The sequence below is a fragment of the Ciconia boyciana genome, chromosome 1 (assembly GCF_034638445.1).
Source record: "Ciconia boyciana chromosome 1, ASM3463844v1, whole genome shotgun sequence".
Classification (NCBI taxonomy): domain Eukaryota; kingdom Metazoa; phylum Chordata; class Aves; order Ciconiiformes; family Ciconiidae; genus Ciconia; species Ciconia boyciana.
The window spans coordinates 101,892,528-101,911,971 of record NC_132934.1 but is presented as its reverse complement, the minus strand read 5'-3'; the positions used below and the strand labels follow the sequence as shown (position 1 = coordinate 101,911,971).

The window sequence follows — 19,444 nt, the reverse complement described above, 5'->3', positions numbered from 1 at the left end:
ATCCAGCACAATCCACTAGTTTTGTTGTTCTCTAAACATCACCAACTACAATATGCTGAGAAAGATCACAGAGGTGGCGAAGGCAGGAAGCTTCAGATATGCCCTGTCAATTGTGCAAATCCTGTGCTGGGACACAGCATAGACATTGCCTGTTTAGATACCCTCAAAAATTGTTTGATGATATAGCTAGTAAAGGAGCTCATCGGATGACGCATGACCTTTATGAGTTTCAGATTTGCAGTTCAAGATACCTGTCTCTGTATCCTCCAGATGAAGAGCCACTGGATAGCAGCAACTATTATGTACTTGGGCTCAACATTCACATAGGGGACGATACACAGCACTTAAGGTCAGGAGGGGCTATGCAAAAATATTGAGCATCTTAGAAGCTAAAAAGAGTCAGCTAAAAGAATAAACCTTTACAGGGGGGAGTGGTATTAGAAATGCAGGAACAATGCATAGCACTTATCAAGGAAGGCCTGATAAAACTGAGAAAGAAGCCAGCAGGCCTAGGGTAACGGAGGTTATTTGAAGAAAGAAGGAATCTTTCAAAAAGCTGAAGTGGTGTCTAAAGACAGAAAGTAGAAGGGATGATAATCTTAGGCAGATTATCTGTAAAAGCACAGTAAAGCAGGCTAAAAAAACTTGAGGAACAACCAGAAAAAGACACCTAATAAAAAAAACTCATAATAAATCCTTTTTGCAAGCTCACTGGGGTACAAGAAGCCTGCCAGAGTGTCTGTAGAGTCTAATGATGATTTGGGTATAAAAGAGCACTGAAAGACTGGCCACTGGCCAAGCTACTAAGTCTTAACTGACCATTACCATTATTAATACAGATAGTCTCAGCATCAAATAAAAGATTAGGAATCAATGGGAAAGGAATAGAGAACAAAACAGATCGTATCATTATGCTACCATATTAATCCCTAGTTTGCCCAAACCTTTTTATACTGGGTGCACTGTTTTCATTTCAAAAATGATAGAGGGGACTCAGAGATGGTTGAAGAAGGGCAGCAAGGTGTGGAACAACTTCCACATGAGGACTGACACGGGCTTGATGATTTTCACAACAAAGTAAGAAAAGATTTTTGCCACTGATCTCAGTGGTCTAGATCAAAACTGATTCCCTAAGGAACATTTAAGGATGTTCTCTGCCTGACCTTTGGCAGTGTTTGGTATGATCACAGAATGAAACTGTCAGTTCTGGGTCTCTTAATCACATCTTTCTCCTGCATCATTTTGGTAAAAAACTGTATTTGTCTTTTATTAGCTTAGGTAGGAAAGGAAATGAAAGCACTGTTCCATACATCACGATAGTTACGTCACTGCAGCATCCAAATAAATTCAGACTGATTAGTTAGTGTAGGGATAATAGATTACATACTTACTCAATACTCATTCTTGAAACCATATCCAAAGTTGTGAAACCTGCTGCCATGAAGTTATTTTTATACTGACCCATTTTTATGGAGTCCAGCCAGTCACTGACTGAAACAAACAAAGGATATTCTGGAACTTCACCAGGTGAATCTGGCATTCTGTAAAAACAAAATGCAGAGGTTACCAAAGCAGTACAAAATATGACACTTGATTTACTCTGGTAGACATTGTTTTTATGAAAAGGCAGAAGGAATGAGAGAGGAGCCTGAGCTGTAAAGGTCAGATCTTAACTGCAGATCTCTTTAACCCATTGTCTAAAACTTACAAATCATGTCAGTCTGCCAAGTTGCACTACTTAAACACCACATTTTTTTAAAGCACTGCAGCTCAGTAACAAACTGAGGAACAGACCTCTCCCACTGCTCTTATTTTTGTTCCCACAGAGTGTTTCTTTACAGATTTAATGTGTTCAGGATGATAATAATTTGTAAATACAGTAGTCAAAGTAGAGGACAATCAAAATTTAACATGAGATACAATTTAAAAATATTAAAACACTGTGAGATGATTTTTCCGTTTATCTACAAAAAACCCCCCCAAATGGCTCCTTATTGCTATACCATTATGCAATGGGAATGCTTTGATTACAGTGTTCAAAACCTAAAACTAACCCTAAAAGAAGCAAAAAGAATAAAACTTTATATCTTTGCTTTTACACAGAATTATATAGAGTAGCAAATAAAAATGAAGGAGCTAATTTAGTCACATTTCTGTTCCAGTTCTTTTCCCTAGTATTATCGCAACTGAAACAGAAAGATGGAAAAAAAGGGATTTCAATTTCGGGGCATATATTTCCAGTCTTCTCTTGTGTACCACACTGGTGAGGGCTCACAATTTCCACTGACTTTGTACATTTTGTGTAAAGAAACTGTAGGAACAGAATGTAGAAAAAGCACACTGCTGTTTATAAAAGCTTTATGATAGCCTTTAGGAGAAAGATATAATTTATTTAAAATGAAAATTTAGACAGCAAAAGCCAGCCAACATTAACTAATGGAACATGACTCATGTAAAATGTAGGAAGCAACACACCCCAGTATCTTAACACACTGAGTTTCAGCCACACATATTCAAATACATTAAACACACTGATTTTCATTCATATTATCAAAGTGATAGAAACTGAAGGACAGGAGAACACTGTTAAGTACAAACCTCAATTAAAGACCTACCAAGGTCCCCTCCAACCTGAATTACTCTATGACTGTATGATTCTATGGAATAACTGCTGACCTCATAACTTAAAAGTAACACAATAATCACTCAGATTGACTGCATCAAGCATTCCCAAATGAATGGAAAAACTTTCCCAAGCAGGTGAGCTCAATAAGAGCTCGACTGCAAGAAAACAGGCATAAGTTTTTAGATCTTAAGTAATATTTTAAAATAAGAATAGATAGAAATGCATTATTCTGATGCTAAATAAAGTGACCCAGGTACAAGTAGCAAGTCATATATATTTTATATGCACATACACATAGAGGCCACTAACTCTAGTGCATAGGCATTAAATCCTACAAGTCCCACTAGTTTGTGGTAGATGAAATGGCTGTAGCCCTAACTCTCGGTTTTTGTAGTAACCTCTCCATTCAGCCTTCCCCACAGCAAGATACCAGCCTCAGTCTTTGTCCTGTTGCTCAGCCCTTCCCCAAACCATGTGAAAAAACCTCTTAACCCACTGAGGTTCTCAGCAAGATCCACCCAGGCATTGAGAACCCCTTATAAACCCAGGGGAGTGTCCCTGAAAGCACCTTAAAGTGAATTTCAGCTAAGGAAGAGAGTGAGGCCACCTGGACCTTCACTGATTTCAGCTGATATCGAGGGACAGCTTGGATCAGTAAGCCTACAAAAATTGACAAGTTCTTCCACCACAACCTTGCTTCTCCTGTGTCTGCATTCATTTCGGTAATATTAATGGAAAAAAATTTGGGCAATGGCATCAAGAATTTGCTGTGGAATGGTAATAGCATAATCTCTTATTTGGTCACTGTTGCCATTCTTCTGCAGATAAATAAAGATTTAGCAAGCTAAGACACAAATTTCTGCAGGAAATTACTCCAAGGTAGTTCAGAAATTGCTTGATCGCTGTCAGATAGAGAGACAGGCTGTTGAACAGAGAAAAAGATCAGAAAGACAAAACAAGAACATAGGAGAAGCACCAAAAAAAATGAACAAAGAGATTCACAAAGGTTAAGGATAGACAGTGCACAAACAGAGCTCAGAGGAAAAAAAGAAAAATGCCTAATATAATCTGCATGGCTTGAGAAAAAAAGTTCTTATCCAACAGTGTATTAACAATAAAGCAAACCTTAAAAGGGGCTCGAAGTTATTTGAACCCCCATAACTCTGTGAATTCAGAACTGTGCTGCTCTCCCCCATCCTTACTTAATGCCCTAAAACATCTCATGATAGCCACCATGCATTATACAAGAAAAAAGTACTGAAAAGAGTCTTACACAAGTACGTCCTCCACTAGGGTATGAAGGGTGCTCGGATTGCGGATCAGTTTGTCTAGGAAGCTGACAATGTCACTAAATTTTGGACGGTGGTTCCTCTCCTTCTGCCAGCAGTGAAGCATTAGTTGGTGAAGAGAAGCTGGGCAGCCCATGGGAGCCGGAAGCCTGTAGCCTTCTTCGATAGACAGTATAACCTAAAGAAATACAATGCATATGATTACTGGGCATTAGAGTTAAATGCTGAAAGGACAGTCTAAAGTTGACAATTAGAAACCAGTGATAACAATTAATGGCACAGCTACGCTCACTTTATGCATTGCTGGGGCTTCACTCAGGGAATTGGGACTAGCAGGAGTGTGACCAGAGGAGATGTGAAGTATTTTGTAGGCGTATGAAACACAGTAAGCACTTTTTTAGGCTCTCCAGCCATCCTCTTCAAACAGCCAAGAAATGAGGAGGAGAAGAAAGAACCAACCAGTATCACTATCTTTTTCATCCACTTCAGGTTGACGTTCTACTGAATGGGGTCACAGGGCCACAAACTAACCTTGTAGTATGGCCACTGTATACCGGGATGCTCTAACGTTTGCATCCTGACAAAGTGTTAGTGTGTGGCAATGCCACAATACAATCAAGCACTACAAATGCACATTGCAGCACCTGGCAAATTTACTTGGTGATAATATGTTTCTGCTGATCGTTAGAGTATGATTAATTCAGGCAATGTCCCACACACCAAGTTACAGCGAAGCACATTATTTTGCACAGCCTATCTCAGAAAAGCTTGGATGTCCAAGCTGTTTATGACTAAACAAAAGTTAATAAAATTATGGTGTTACCATATATCCTAAAGTGAGTAAAACTTTTGGTTTCAGCAGATGTAGAAAACCTGTGTTTGGTCAGGATTTGGAAAGAAACAGATCTGATGTCACAGATAAATCACATGTATGAAAAATTACATTTGATCAGAGTTGAAGGGAGGCTTTTTTTTAGTACCACTGGTAACAAAAAACATTGTCTGAAAAGGACATTAGCAGTCCTGCGTGATAGGAGGTAGCAAAAGTAGGTAAGGTCCATGAAAAGCTGGCTAGATTAATTCTATGTAAGATTTTAAAAATGAGAGGAAAGGTTACTAGGTTCTGCAATGAGTGGTGGTAGCAGTGGGGATGATGATAGAAATGACATAGTCAGGATTTCTTGTATGTAAATTAATGGAAAGATAATGAAAATGACTGATCGAATGACGAAAAGTGGCTGATCAGAAACAAAGCTAAGAAAAAGACCAACCCTACCACACACACATAACCCTTCCACATAAAAATCCAACCAGTGCTAAATGTTCTCTAAAGTACAAATGATTGTACACAATATTTAAAATAACACAGTGCACATACTACTGCACACCTACTGCATTTATACCCACTCTGCTTTGAGGAGACATTTATCATTTTCACACAGATGTATGTACATGCTGCAGACATATTAATGCAGCTGGAAGGAGGTACATTAAACTGTTTACAGCAAATCAATGTTTTATAGCACTAGCTGTAGCTTCAGTATATTAAATCCCAGAATATATCCTGGAATATATCCTCGTTTTCTCTTTTTGAATTCTGAATTAATGTTGTTGGCTCTGTTTAGCAACGCCTAATGCTTATGCTGCAAGCATTATGCAAATAAATAAGAGTAATGAAGCTACAATAGGACCTTAGCTCCCCTTCATGGCATGGTAGAAAATGGAACAAGACTCTCGTAGCTGTGCACAGCTGGGTGTCTGAGTTTTTTAAAATGAGGTGACTTGGTCCTACAGCGTATAGCCCTCTTGTATCCTGGCAGAAACACCTATGCATGAAAAACAAGTGTTTGCAATGCGGCAGGGCATTGGATTTGCACAGGGTAAGTTTCAGAGCCATCGGCAACAGCACTGGGAAGTACAGGCTACTCCAAAGGCAGCATTACTTGCCATAGGGATCTCTGAATTTTATGCACCGGTGACTATTAACAGATCACATATGTGCAGACGGGACTGGCCATGCACATACAGCGGTGATATCTAGCAGTAAATGATATGTCAATATGTTAATCCTTCCATCTGCCTTTCTGGCTACTTTTTTATCTCCCTGGGATTTACTTCAATGGTCCAAAATCCAGGCTGCCGAAATGGCTGCTTGTAGGAGAAAATACCATCAGATTGCCAGAGAAATATTTCCTCTGAAGCCTTGCCTACTAACGATCAATATGCCCCCCAGATTGCTCCTGTTACAGACTCAGGATGGGTGAAATTCAGCCCCACGTGCATGAAATTTTATTCACAAAACCATCAAAACTCATGTATCTCAAGCAGTCTGTTCAAAGTGGCTTCATAAAACATACGTACTTGTTACAGAGTGGGGTATAGCTTAGTTGATACTTGTCACTGAAGAGGCAATCTTTAGCAGCCCAGAAATGCAGGTATCGTAGTCTTTACATTTAACTGTACCTGTTGCAAATGATGAATTGCCGAAATGTATTTTGGTTTTAAGGCTAAGGGAAAGCTTCTCTACTTTTATGAGATATATAGCACTCGCTTGACACAACAATAGAGAGCTGATGAGGTTTTTCTGAAATAAATTATTCAGGAAAAAACCAAAAGCAACCACCAATTTCCAGATACTATATTTTCTCTGACACGCTCTGTTTTACCATATCTTTGGAAAAGAAGTTACAGTGCTTTTTTTTTCCTCTCTTGTTCAAAAGGAACATTTCATGAAGAGAAATGCCAGCTGGTACTGGGATAATTATAATTTCTCATTAATACCAGCACATTTTAAAAATAAACTGCAAATATTGCCTCATTAGTATCCCTTGTGAAGCAAGTATTATTTTTAGAGTCTAAGAAGCAAGAGTAAAGATGTGATAAGTGTCTAATACTGCAATGGGAATCAAGTCTCAAAGGAAGAATTAGAGCTTTTTCGTTCCGTATTTATTTATCTATTTTAGCTCCCGCTTTGCTCCTTGCACAGCACCTCTCTCTGAACAGAGGAATTAGATATCCATATACCTCAAAGGGAAGAAGTATTACATTTTTCTTGGCAATATAAAATTATATATTATATAATATGTAAAGATTATACATGTTAACGTCTTTTAAATGCCTTTTTCCTTGCTGGTTTAAAGGTTGAAGAAGCACCACATTAATCGTAAAAGGGTTTAAATGTCTGTATCTACAAGAAGGGTATTGCAACAGCTCTAGCAATCAGCATGACTCTTTCCACATTGGTGAATCAATGTCCCATCTATTTCAACTGGAAAGAATAGGAACATTAGCTTAGTTTCTATACGTACAAAGCCCTGAGTCTGCTAACAAAAAGGCTGATTACTGCTCTCCAGTTCTGGTTTTGTGACGAACACTTGATGGGTATCAAAAGGAAGAAAACATGCAATATTCTGTGCTGCCATCAACCACTGAGAAAGAGCCTGTCGGTTTCTTTTCAATGATGAGTATGTTTAAAACTCATTAGAAGGTCTTGTAGGTCAGCATTAAGTTGAGTAAAATGGGCAGGGTGTATTTTTACAAGTAACGCTTTTTGGCAGGTGAGAATATAAACTATAAGGGAAAAGGAATATTTTTTACAGTTAACATAGCTAATTATTTCCATGCTTTTTAATGCTTAGGCTTTTATGTTTATAAAGGGGACCATTCTTTTTATATATTTTTGTACACAGATCATAGTAAACACTGGAGTCTGTTAAATACATTTTATCATTTTTGTTTGATGTTAGACATAGCTATAAAGGTTGAAGACAGAATTAATATTAAATATTAATTATGATGCCAAAATTATCTGAAAAATATTTTATGGACTTCTACATGAAATCTATGCACATTTAGTTTCAAAATCATTTGAAATTGGCAAAAATGGCATCTGAAAATTAAGCTGTAATATTTCTGATAGTTTCATTATTAACAGTAACACAGATTTTTCCTTTCAAAAGTTAAGTGACAGATTTTTTAATGAGACTGAGACAGAAGAAAGTCCAGAGGGACGTTTTCCCTGTGTCCTGCTGACATCTGAAAAATCTACCAGGAGGGAGAGGCAGCTGCTCATGCCTCATGGTACGGAGCCAATCCCAGGTGCCTGCCAAGTGTTTTGATATCTGTGGGTTGAAAGAACTATATTAGGGTAAGTTATTTTTACTATTACAAGAAACTTTCATAAGTGTAAGGACTTTTATGCTGTTTGCTACCGTAGTTTTCTTGCATATTGACTACAATCCATTAAATACTTTTTTTTTTTTTTTGGAATACTGTAGTTCTGCAACATGCACTAATTTATACAGCGGCCTCTAACAGGTGTCCCAGTAGACTTCATTCACAGCTGTTCTGCAAACCAAATGCATGGAATATAAATCTTCCTTTCCTCACATGAGCATTAGCGAGCCAGGCTCTTAGCACAATCTGTTCATCAGTACACTAGTTTCCTTGGAAAGTTCAATATCTCAGCTAATATTTATTAATTAAGCAATAAGACATGACAGACTGTGCAGCAGCCCTAATTAATGGACACCTCTGGTGCCTGCCACACATCTAAGAAGTGCATTAATCAGCACCAACACAGGTCTGAAGTGAATTACCACAATAATAAAATGGTTATTTACTTAAACAAGAACATTTCTCAAAGTTAATAACATTTTTAAGCCTCTACATTATACCATGTACAGTATTGAAAAATTTATGAGAGACATTTTCAAACTCAGCTGCCTAAAGTTCAACTTCCAAATCCCTGCTTAGGAATATAAATAGAGGACACTAGTTTTGCAGTGGTGTTGGGTCTCTCCGGCTTGCACTGACCTGATGGGTACTTGCAAACAGTTGTAGTCTCTGAAAATCAGACTGGGTTTATTTAGGGGACAGGTGTCAGTTTAACACTTCTTTTCGCATCAGCTCGGATGCTGTGCTACCTGTGCTGGCTCCTCGTGATTTGACTTCTGTGACTGAGGGGTTGGACAAGAGACCCTCGGTAGACTTAGCTCAGCCCTACTCTTCATCTGACTGAAGATGCGTTCACATGGCAAATAGGCACCACGTCAGACAGCGCTGAACTCACCTCTCCTAGCATTGCCTCCCTTTGGGTAGGGGTGGGCATATCATTGGCTTCTATGTTATGCATGTAAGAAATGAACATTTAACTGGCAGCCACTCAAAACATCACTTACTTAGCCATGGTCTAAAAAAGTGAATTAATTTCCCAAAGTTATTTAATTAGAAAAGCAATTTGTAACATGGAATGTGAAAAAATAGACCTGGCTCTGTGGAGTTTATACTTGGAAAACTTTTGGTACTTTACATAAACCCACCCAATTCAGTAAATATTTTATTGCTAACTAGAGAAGAGTTTTATTATGATCAAAACACAGTTAAGTGTTACAATGCTAATCATAGAATCATAGAACGCTTTGGATGGGAAGGGACCTTTACAGGTCGCCTAGTCCAACCCCCCTGCAAGAGCAGGGACATCTGTAACTAGATCAGGTTGCTCAGAGCCCCATCCAACCTGACCTTGAATGTTTCCAGGGATGGGGCCTCCACTACCTCTCTGGGCAACCTGTTCCAGGGCCTCACCACCCTCATTGTAAAAAATTTCTTTCTGAAATCCAGCCTAAACCTGCCCTCCCTTAGTTTAAAACCATTGCTCCTTGTCCTGTCACAACAGGCCTTGCTAAAAAGTCTGTCCCCATCCTTCCTATAGGCCCCCTTTAAGTACTGGAAGGCTGCTATAAGGCCTGCCCGCAGCCTTCTCTTCTCCAGGCTGAACAACCCCAACTCTCTCAGCCTGTCCTTCTTGCCAGATGTTTTCTTGTAGCAGAACCTCTGACTATACTTATATAAGACCGTATCAACAGTTGTTTGCATAATGTGTCTTTTATGAATCTGTTTAGTGCATGCCCCTCTCTGTTACTTTCCCTGCCATATGTACAGTATCACTGACCTTTGGGAAAGTTCTATTATTTCTGCAAAATAAGATCATGTGAATTCAGGGTAATTTATTGTACTAAAACATATGCTCCAATATCCAGCAAAATAAGTTTTACAGTATGTCTAATAATGTGAAATTTCCCAATGACATTTGGAGTCACTAAATGTATTTAGAAGCTCACAGGTGCTCGCTGTTAACATTTCAGCACTGAAAGCCTGTGGGTAGGGCTCTGGAGAGAGGGACTCCTTTGTGCTGTGCATTGCTGAACTGCAGGGAGAGCCCCCAGGAGTCAGCATCATTAGCATAAGCAGCATCCATAGGGCCCACATCACTATCCTGTATTAACAGATACTTCTATTTTGTATGTAGGAGTAATTAAATTTTGCTATCTTCGTGCTGTAGCAGAATATTTAATACACTCTAAATGGAAGGGTTGCTTTATGAATTCCCACTGCTGGCGTGGCCTTGAATAGATACGTCGTAGGGTCTGATAGAGGTGAGGCGGACAGGCTGAAGCCAGCCTCAAAGAAAGGGAGAGGCAGCTGGAATGAAGGTCTGTGTTGTGCACTGCTCTCACCTGGCGACTTGGACTCTATGTGAGGGTCCTACCAGTCATTTAAACCCTCTTCCCAGGAGGTGAATAGTGGGGCCGAATGGACTTGATAGGAAGTCTCTCTCTCCCCCCACTCCCAGTTAGCGGTAACAGCAGTGGGAGAGTCAAGAGGTGGGCTGGTAATGGAGCCGGTGTGGGGAGAAGGGTTATGATTACAGGAGAAGTAAGAGAGATGATGGCGGTTGGGTTCCTCACAGAGAGTTGACCCAACACCAGATGAAATCACTCACAACTGGAATAGAGACTGAAACTCCCCATGTTGTAGCACAAGATCGCATGACAGTGGGACACGATGATACAGCAAAAAAGCCTCTTCTTCCCCCCACCTCCTCAAGCTGCAGTCACTACCAGCTGCCCATCACCTGCAGCTAGATAAGCAGACTGGCAAGATGAGGGGCAGAGGCAGAGTTACGGAGAGGTGACATTGCAGCTGGGGGCACTGGCACTGCACAGGAGCCAGGCACCATGGTAGGGCCGACTTTGTTCAGAAGTATCTCTGGCTTCATGGGCTTCTTTAATCTCTAAAAAACCCAACCATGAATGGGGTGATGCAGAGGGAAGGCAGAAATGAAATACCTGAAAATGAAATACCTGAAATACCTGAAATGAAATACCTGAAATGAAATAAGAAAATAAATATATGAGAAATCTATACACAGATGATTTCACGCTGTGCCCCAGGGAAAAAATAGCCTTAATTCAGTTGTCTAAGCTTAGGTGTTTAATTTTAGACTCCCTAGGGTATCCTGCCTGGCCTTCAGTTGTTGCTCCAGAAGGACTCGGGTCTCATGCATGTCCTGTGTCAGCCGCATGTGGAGATCTTTGTTACTCTAGAGCATCTCAAATGCCAACAGATTGCTAGCTGTGGGAAGCAGAATTGAGCCTACTGGGCTTATCTGCTTATTTCACAGTAGATCCATGATGTGTTTATAGTTCAGATAGTACCAAAATAATGTCTCCACCGAAGAGAAAAGGCCTATCTGAGCTCAGTGGTTCCTTGTTCTCTGCAGATGGGCAACCAGCCTCTACTGCCTGGTCAATCAACAGAAGCATAGCTCAAAACCAGGCACAGCATGTATTGTCCCATACCTGGTGTTAATTAAGCAGCACAGCAGGGAGCTGGGCTGCTGGCAGGTAGGTGTGTGGAGGGGGGATGGAGGCTGTAGGCCTAGTCAGGGGAGAATGATGTACAGGAGAGGTGGTCTAATTCCAAAGGCTAAACTCAGAAGAGGAACGCTGCAGAGAAGTAGCATTATAGTACTGCTGAGGCTGTAGAGTACAAATCTAAAGGAAATAAGGCTTTATTAGTTCTGCTAGTCTTTTCTGTTTTGGGTGGTTTGTGTTGTTTTTTTTTTTCTTCCTGAAACCCTCTGAAATGATGTTTTTTTAATGAAAAGCTCTCTCAGATCCTTATCCCCAAATGACTGATCAGCCTTAACAAGCAACCAGACTTGAACAGCTGAATAACTTAGCAACAATATAAAAACAGCCATCTGGGAAAAGTCTTGTCAACTCTTCAGAACCAATGCAGATGTATTCTAGGCACATATATGAGAGAGGTTAAGATGAGTTGGCTGGTATTCTGCATTTTGACATAGAGATTGATGGCTGGTGTGAAGACTGAGTATACCAGTTTGAGCTGTCATGGGGATCCATCAAAGAAGAGAATTAGTGAAAATTTAAATGGTGGTGGAGAAAAAAAGCATTCCCCCTTTCCCATGCTTCATTTTCTAGGACAAGCCTTCAATTTTACTAGAAGCAAATGTGTTTTTGTTTAATTGGGAAGGCTTATTTGGCCACAACTTTTGCAAAAAAGAGTCAGAGGAAAACATAACTTTGTTATGAGGGAGGACTATTATCCTGCACTGTGGTTAAGCCCATACCTAGTTTTTAAGGAAAACAGAGTGCATTTAATTATTAGAGAATTGGCAGATTTGCCATTTCTTATGGCAGCTTAACTCTTTTAGAATTAAATCATGTGCGCCCATTGAAGGGTGCTGTCAGATGGTACTCGAGATAATGGGCCAACTTTCTCATCAGAATAGTTCCAGTAATACCTCAAGCTTTGATTTATAGCTTGACTGAGAACTGCATCAACTTGCATATCTGATGCAGATTCCCAGGGATTTGGGTGAAAGCCACATATAGTCAGCATCAGAACCTGGCAAGCTGGCTATGACTCTCTGTAATATGTCTTTAATCCGCGGGAGGAAGCTAGTTAAAGTTTTAGTATAGAGGGCCAGGTCTTCAGGTTTCATAAATTAACTATCCCATTGAAGTTGACAGAGTTATGCTGATTTAAATAAACTGAGGTTCCAGACTAGAAAGTGAAGGAGAAAGCAAAAGAGGGCAGGAAGTGACAATCATTTTCAAGGAACATTTCAACAACTCGCAGATTAGTCCTCGGCAGTACTTACATCCTGGTTGGACATCTCCCAGTATGGTCTCTCACCATAGGACATCACCTCCCACATTACAATCCCGTAGCTCCACGCATCGCTTGCTGAAGAGAACTTCCGGTAAGCTATAGCTTCAGGAGCGGTCCACCTTATGGGGATTTTTCCACCCTGGAAAATATGTTGACAACTTATCAATATGACCAGAATACAGAACAGCAAATGTTTAAAAGAAAAGAAAACAAAAGATATCCTGGATGCTGAGAGTCTACATTCTGCCTTCTGTCAATTTGCCTTGTCAATTTGCTGCAAGTCGAAAGGAAGAAATATACCTTTTTCAGAATTTGATAAAAATTTGGTTTCATTTGTAGTCTAATTCACCAAAACCAGCACTTTGTGAGAAAAGAAATCTCAGTTCAAAGAACAGAAAGCATTTTAGACGATTCAAGTTTGTTCAGAGTCATATAATTGATTGAAAACATTTTGATTTAAAACATCCCAAGCCTGAAATTCCTAGTACATTGATATTTAATCTCTTTTTCCTTAAATGAAATAGAAACATCTATTGCAAAATGGAGCACCGACAGCACTTAATAAAATTATGTAAGCAGAAAGGAAACTATAGCCCTTCTGTTATTCTTTACTGTTGATAATCTCTTTAAATGTTTGTTGTGCCCTTTAAATGTCCAGATAAATAGCAAACCAAATGTGTTTCTAATAGGTGTTTCCTTAGGATATTGAATAGCTTCATTCTGAAGCTTTCAACTTAAAATCCAAGTGCAACCACAAAAAAAAAAAATCTGTAAGAATTCAATCAACAAACCTGACTTACTCTTTACAAGACCACAGTATGCAGAATTTTTCTCTGACATTAGTAATTTATACCATTGAACCTGGTCTATCCTCCCATAAATCATTTATGTATGAAAACTATTTTCCCTTTTCACAACAAAGTATTTCTTCTCCAGATATATTTCTCTTTTCAAAAGCATATATTTATTATCATTCTCCATATAACTCTTTAAAGAAGTAGAGAGAGCAGTATGCTTAAGGTACCACTAGATGGTAGAAGGAGGCAGTCAGTAGAGCTGAGCTCACTTAGCAGTAGTTGTTTTCAACAAGCAGTAACAGATTCTGGTCGGCGTTATAATTGTACTTCTGACAGAAACAAAAGAAGAAATGAAGTAGAACATCATTTGGCAACTGAAGAGAAGCCACAGTTAGAAGCAAGTATATAAATCTCTGTTAATTTGCTTTGAATATATTAAAAATTGTCTGCGAGTTGTTGAGGCCTGACTTCAACTGGCTGAGAAGATGCTTGTTCTACCAAAAAGTGTTCAAAGGCAAAGTTCTGTGTCTGTGGTGATATGCCAGTAAGCTAACTTCTCATCACTGAGTCTCACCTGCTGATGAAAAATGTACGGTTAACATTTATGTTGGATGATGGTTAAGATGTCCTTTGTATAAGGTTACATTTTTTGCAGCTGCTTTTTTAAAGCCTTTGCTTGCTCAGTTGCAGTTGAAGTCAGTGGCAAAGCACCTACTGATTTCAGCAGCAGTAAGGTAAAGGTAATATTTCATCTTGTATTTTTGCCCAAGCACCCCCTGCCCCCTTTTCTTAATCCAGGAACCTGGTGGTTGGAACACTCCCCTGGCATGTCAGAGATGCAAAGAACTTTACGCCCCAGCTGCTGCCATCTCTGAGCCAGCACTGCAGGGTGTGATGCTCTTAGTCCCTTCCTGGTACAGCTCTTCTACTTGGGAAGCGATCACAAATGTTTTGGGGTATGAGAATGGAGAAACAGGATGACAAAGAGATTTGTGATAGGACATTCTCCAAGGAAAGACCAGCTTAATTTCTTGTCTCTCTTCCCCAGGGAATATTTAAACCTTCTAAACAAATTGGGTAAGAGCATTTGGTGTTTGATCTCATGGTCTAGTTGCAATGGTCTTTAGGTGGGATATGCGAGTCCAAGCTTCCTAAGGCAGTGGAAGATTTAGATATTCAGTGCCCCAAGTGTACACTACACACTGGGATGTCCAACCAAAAGGATGTGTCCTCTGAGAAACAGACAGTTTTAGGGTCTAACTGGAGTGTAGTTCAAAATATCTCCTCACACCACAGAGTTATGGGCCTTATCCTTTTTACTGGATCAGGTTTAGTCCTTTATTTTTAAACATTTTAGTGCCAAACTTATGTAAATCCATCCTTAGATCCCTGGCTTCTGCAGATTTTTGGGGCCAATCAATATTTTCCTGGCCTAAGTCACAGGGTCGTGGTAGGCATTTAACTCCTTCTTTGGACCTGGACACATGCGCTTTTAAAAAGGTAAACAACATTCCTGCTGATCCGTATCACAAGAGACACTGCCCTGACAACCCTAAAAGTCCTTCCTCATCATCAGGGTATCAGTCCTGGCTGAAAAATGATATAGAAGACGATACACTTGTTCCAACACACGAGTTCTCCGTCTAAGCCTTCTCTTACCAAGCACCCCTGCTTGCTGCCTTGTGCTTTACGTCCACTCGAGATACTTTCTGGAGTGCCCCACCAGCATTTGAGGGAGGATGCAAAAGAAAAAAATCCGTATTTTCTTTCCTTATCACAGATCTCAGGAGATGACAGGGAAAAAAGTCTACCAGTTTAGATGGCTGTGATACGGTAAGACTTTGTTTATAAAGACAAACTGGTGAATCAACAAATTTACTATGAGCCAGATTTCTAATTTGGAGAGGTTTATTAATCATTTTTTGAAATTTAATGAAAAGTCTTAATGTTAATAATTAAATATCTACTTGTAGGGAAAATACAAATCTATACATGCAAATAAAAGGCTTTTTTTACTTTTTTTTTTTTACATTTTACTTTTAATGTCTATAACATAATGTGAATAACATAATAGGAAAATTATTTTTTAAAGTGTGTCCTTTTCATAAATCTGATTATGGGTTCCCAAATTATACTGAAAAAAGAGGTCACATCTCGAGCAGCATTTGCAGCTAGATTTGTGACTATTGGCTAAATATAAATGAGTTTTAAAAAATCTGATTAGACTCTACAACTAGTTTCATGATACAGCTTTACTGACTGATCCCTTTTGGACGGAAACAGTAGTGGCTCACTGAGTATGAAAATGAGAATGGAGAACAGAGTCTTAACAAAATTCAAGGCAGTTCACGTTCAAGGGCATAAGATGTGTTCAGTGTTGTAATGTAAAATAAAATTCTTTTGTGCTGGCTCTAATGACAAAGTGAAGCAAAACTTCTAAAATTTTTCCAATGGATTCATCTTATGTATGAAGATGTTATATTCATAAAAATGTAAATTTCAATACTTAATTATATTTGTAGAATATCTTTTTATGCAAAAAAAGTTGTTTTATTTATTTGAAAGCCATTCAAAAGGCGGAGATTGCAATATGACTACCTTAAGAGACATATGTGACTGAACAGTAGTAATAGCTGCTCATGCATAATAAAAGAACACATAAAGTTTAGAGTAGCTGAAAATATATTTCCTGTTTCTGATTAGAGTAATAAATAGTGTTACTGGTATTGGACATGTCTTTTTACATTTTGATCTAACTGGGAAAATAATAAATGCAATACTTACTGTTTACACAATTCCCCACCTTCAAATTAAGATAATTTATAAATCATCTACATTTTTCTACGGTAGCAATGAAATCTCTCACAGCTGCCTGTTCAGAAAGCCATTATGCAAACCTGTTTTGCTTTGAGGTTATTCTCTCTCTTTTGGGGGGCGGGGGGAAGGGGCAGAAGGGGTGTTAGGAACCAAATTGTATTTCTGCCTCATCTCATACATTAATAATGGTATCAGTGATAAGCTAATTTTATTTTCACGTAGTAAAAGAACGCTAACACTGCTATTCAAATAATTAGAATTCAGCCTTTTTTCTGTATGCTGCCAGCTGAATAGTGTCTATCTCCTGATTTTTTCTTGATTGTAATTTAATAAGCAATTTTACTATGCAGTGTCAAGAGTCCCCTTGGAGTTAGATTATTAGGCTCACATTGCTTAGCTTGTAGAACTGTTTAGAGATCAGCCCTTGAAATGAAATTTACCCCCTCGCCCACCCACACTTACACACCCGCTCGCTTTCCCTACAGAGTTGGCAACAGCACAGTTTGCCACACATTTAAAGACAGAATTGGAACTACACGTTGCAGAATGCCTCATTCTTTACCTCAAGCTATGCATGAAAGAGAGATAGTCTTCCCAAAATGCCGTCTCTTCTTTGAGCTTACAACAACAAAAAAGTGCTTATGAGCTGTTATGTGAAAAGACCCCAGTGAGGCAACTGACACTGACATTATATACGGTCCAACAGGCCACAACCGTGTTTTTGCCATCTCCCATTTGATTTTTTTTTTATTTCACGTTAGACATCTTTTTAAAACCAAGAGGCATTAACAGTTTCCTTAATTACATATCTAAACATATTTTAAAACTCCAGCAGAACAATGTAACTGGCAGCTACGGCCCATTATTCTACCAAGATGAAGGTCGGGATGTACCAGCAAGCTCAAAATGCGTGATGTGAAAAGTGACAGAGAGGGCACAGGAGCAAAGAAGGAAGCCTGTTAGATGTCCAGAACTTTTGGCATGCCCTGCTAGCTAATTAAAGTGAGGAGTGATACCACTGAGAACCTTAGATGTAAAACTGAAGGTAAGATGTATGAGCTCCTCCTGGATGTGCAAAGACAGCGATACACATAAGCAGCCAGAAGCAAACACAGTGCATCAGCCTCACGATGTCCCAGAACTAGCAGTGATGTGAAGCAATGCCTGTTTCTGTTGAAAAGCCTGTTCTGTATTTTCCTTGAATGACAGACACTGCAGAGGGACTGTCACAGAGCTGGCTGCAGTTATACTAAATGCTGAGGTGCAAACCCATCAGTTCCAGATGCACAGACATCTAGAACTGTCTATTTCTGGGACAAAAGGTACTGAACTATGTTCACCATTAGTCTAATCTGGCACAGTAATTCCTATGCGTCTGTCAGTTACTCTTCCTTTACGTACGATGTTACTGAGTTGTGCAATAATTTTCCATGACACGAGTGTAGTATCTGTCTTTTTCTCCACCCCAAATGACAGAAGTGGGGAAAAAAAAGAACTTCAGAGTGAAGAGAGACAAAAGTAACAAGAGAGATTAGTTTTAAATATTGGACATAAGTCATCATTCTGTACAAAAGCCTTATGCCACTTTACTGGAGCAATGCTTTCATTTGCGCATATGCATCAAATTTTTCCTGTGCAAAGTTACAAATAGTCAGAATTTAGCATCCTCAAATTATAATTTAGAACTATTCAGTATTATCAACAGTCTTCTCTAGTGTCTATTGGAATATCAGAGAAACTACACGGCAAGATAACAAAACTGCTCTGAAAAAGCATTTCAGAATTTGCTCTCATTATGCTCAACTCCAGTCAGTTCTACCAGTCTTTCATTTCCCTCAGAACTGAAACGAACAAAACCCCCTGATTTTCAAAAAGCCTGGATTTTCTTTTAATCGCTGGGAAAATATTTGTTTTCTTTCAAATATCCTGATTAACAATGCTAAAGTTAAATATGTGGAACATGAATTTTCCCCCCTAAGTTAGCTATCCAATTTTTCAGAACAAGTTATTTATGATTTTGACAATATGTCATTTTAGTGAATATTAACCCCTACAGTACGCATGAATTGTGTCTTCAAAAAGGGGGAAAGCTGTTGATGGGTGGAAAGAATCAGCACTTAAGATATTGGCAGAACTAAAACAGCCAAGATGAAACGTTTGTCTGCAGATCATCAGAAACACTTCATGTTAACTGGCATTAACATTAGCGGGATGCTTCTCCAAAATACTCCACCCAGCCTGTCATTTTGTCTTCCTAGAGGTCATCAGTAAGATGAATCGATTAGTGGTATACATACACACAAAAACTCCAGAAAAACAGAAATATCTTACCCTATCAGTAGGTTCAAAAATTAAAGAACCAAAATATTACTTTGCTAAAAACTGAAGAATTATGAAATCAGGAATGCTCTCTGAAACAGCTGGGATGCTCAGTAGTAGTAGTAGTAGTAGTAGTAGTAGCATTTCCTTTGAAATAAAACACTTCAACATGCAGTCCCTTGCCTGTTCTGAGGCATTGATCTTCACTTGGGTTGAAAGATAATAAAAAGTCTGATAAAAGTGTATAGCTTTGACCCTCAAAATCCACATAAGTGAAATGGTAGTGAATATTTCTGACCACTTACATCTGTCCTGCATTCATGTTTTCTTGATAGTGCAATTTAAAGAACTTTATACAATGACAAAGATAACAGCAAACTACCAAATACAAGTGGTTGATACCATTGTCTCTTGTTTGTGTAACTAAGTGGACTACAGACATCTTTTCTTGTTAGCCATGATGCCTTCATCTACAAGGTGCTCACTGAAAGACCCAAGGCTTTTACCCATTTATTTTAAGAACATGTATTTGTTTAGTTTTTAAACTAACAAAGTAGTTCATTGCCGAGATCGAGCAAAAGGGCTCCGTGGTTGAAAATGGGCAGAGGTCCCAC

General features: G+C 39.0%; 1 protein-coding gene across 13 annotated transcripts in view; it reads right to left on the bottom strand.

Annotated features, from left to right (window-relative positions):
• The window catches only part of EPHA6 (EPH receptor A6), a 532,004-nt gene that overhangs the window by 11,255 nt on the left and 501,305 nt on the right, over positions 1-19,444 (bottom strand). For all 13 annotated transcript variants that reach the window (XM_072885203.1, XM_072885210.1, XM_072885220.1 and 10 more), the window contains 3 exons: positions 12,887-13,036; positions 3,900-4,093; positions 1,392-1,541 (listed from right to left, as the gene is read on the bottom strand). In XM_072885203.1, the coding sequence (XP_072741304.1) occupies positions 1,392-1,541; positions 3,900-4,093; positions 12,887-13,036 (494 nt within the window). The remainder of the gene's footprint in view (positions 1-1,391; positions 1,542-3,899; positions 4,094-12,886; positions 13,037-19,444) is intronic.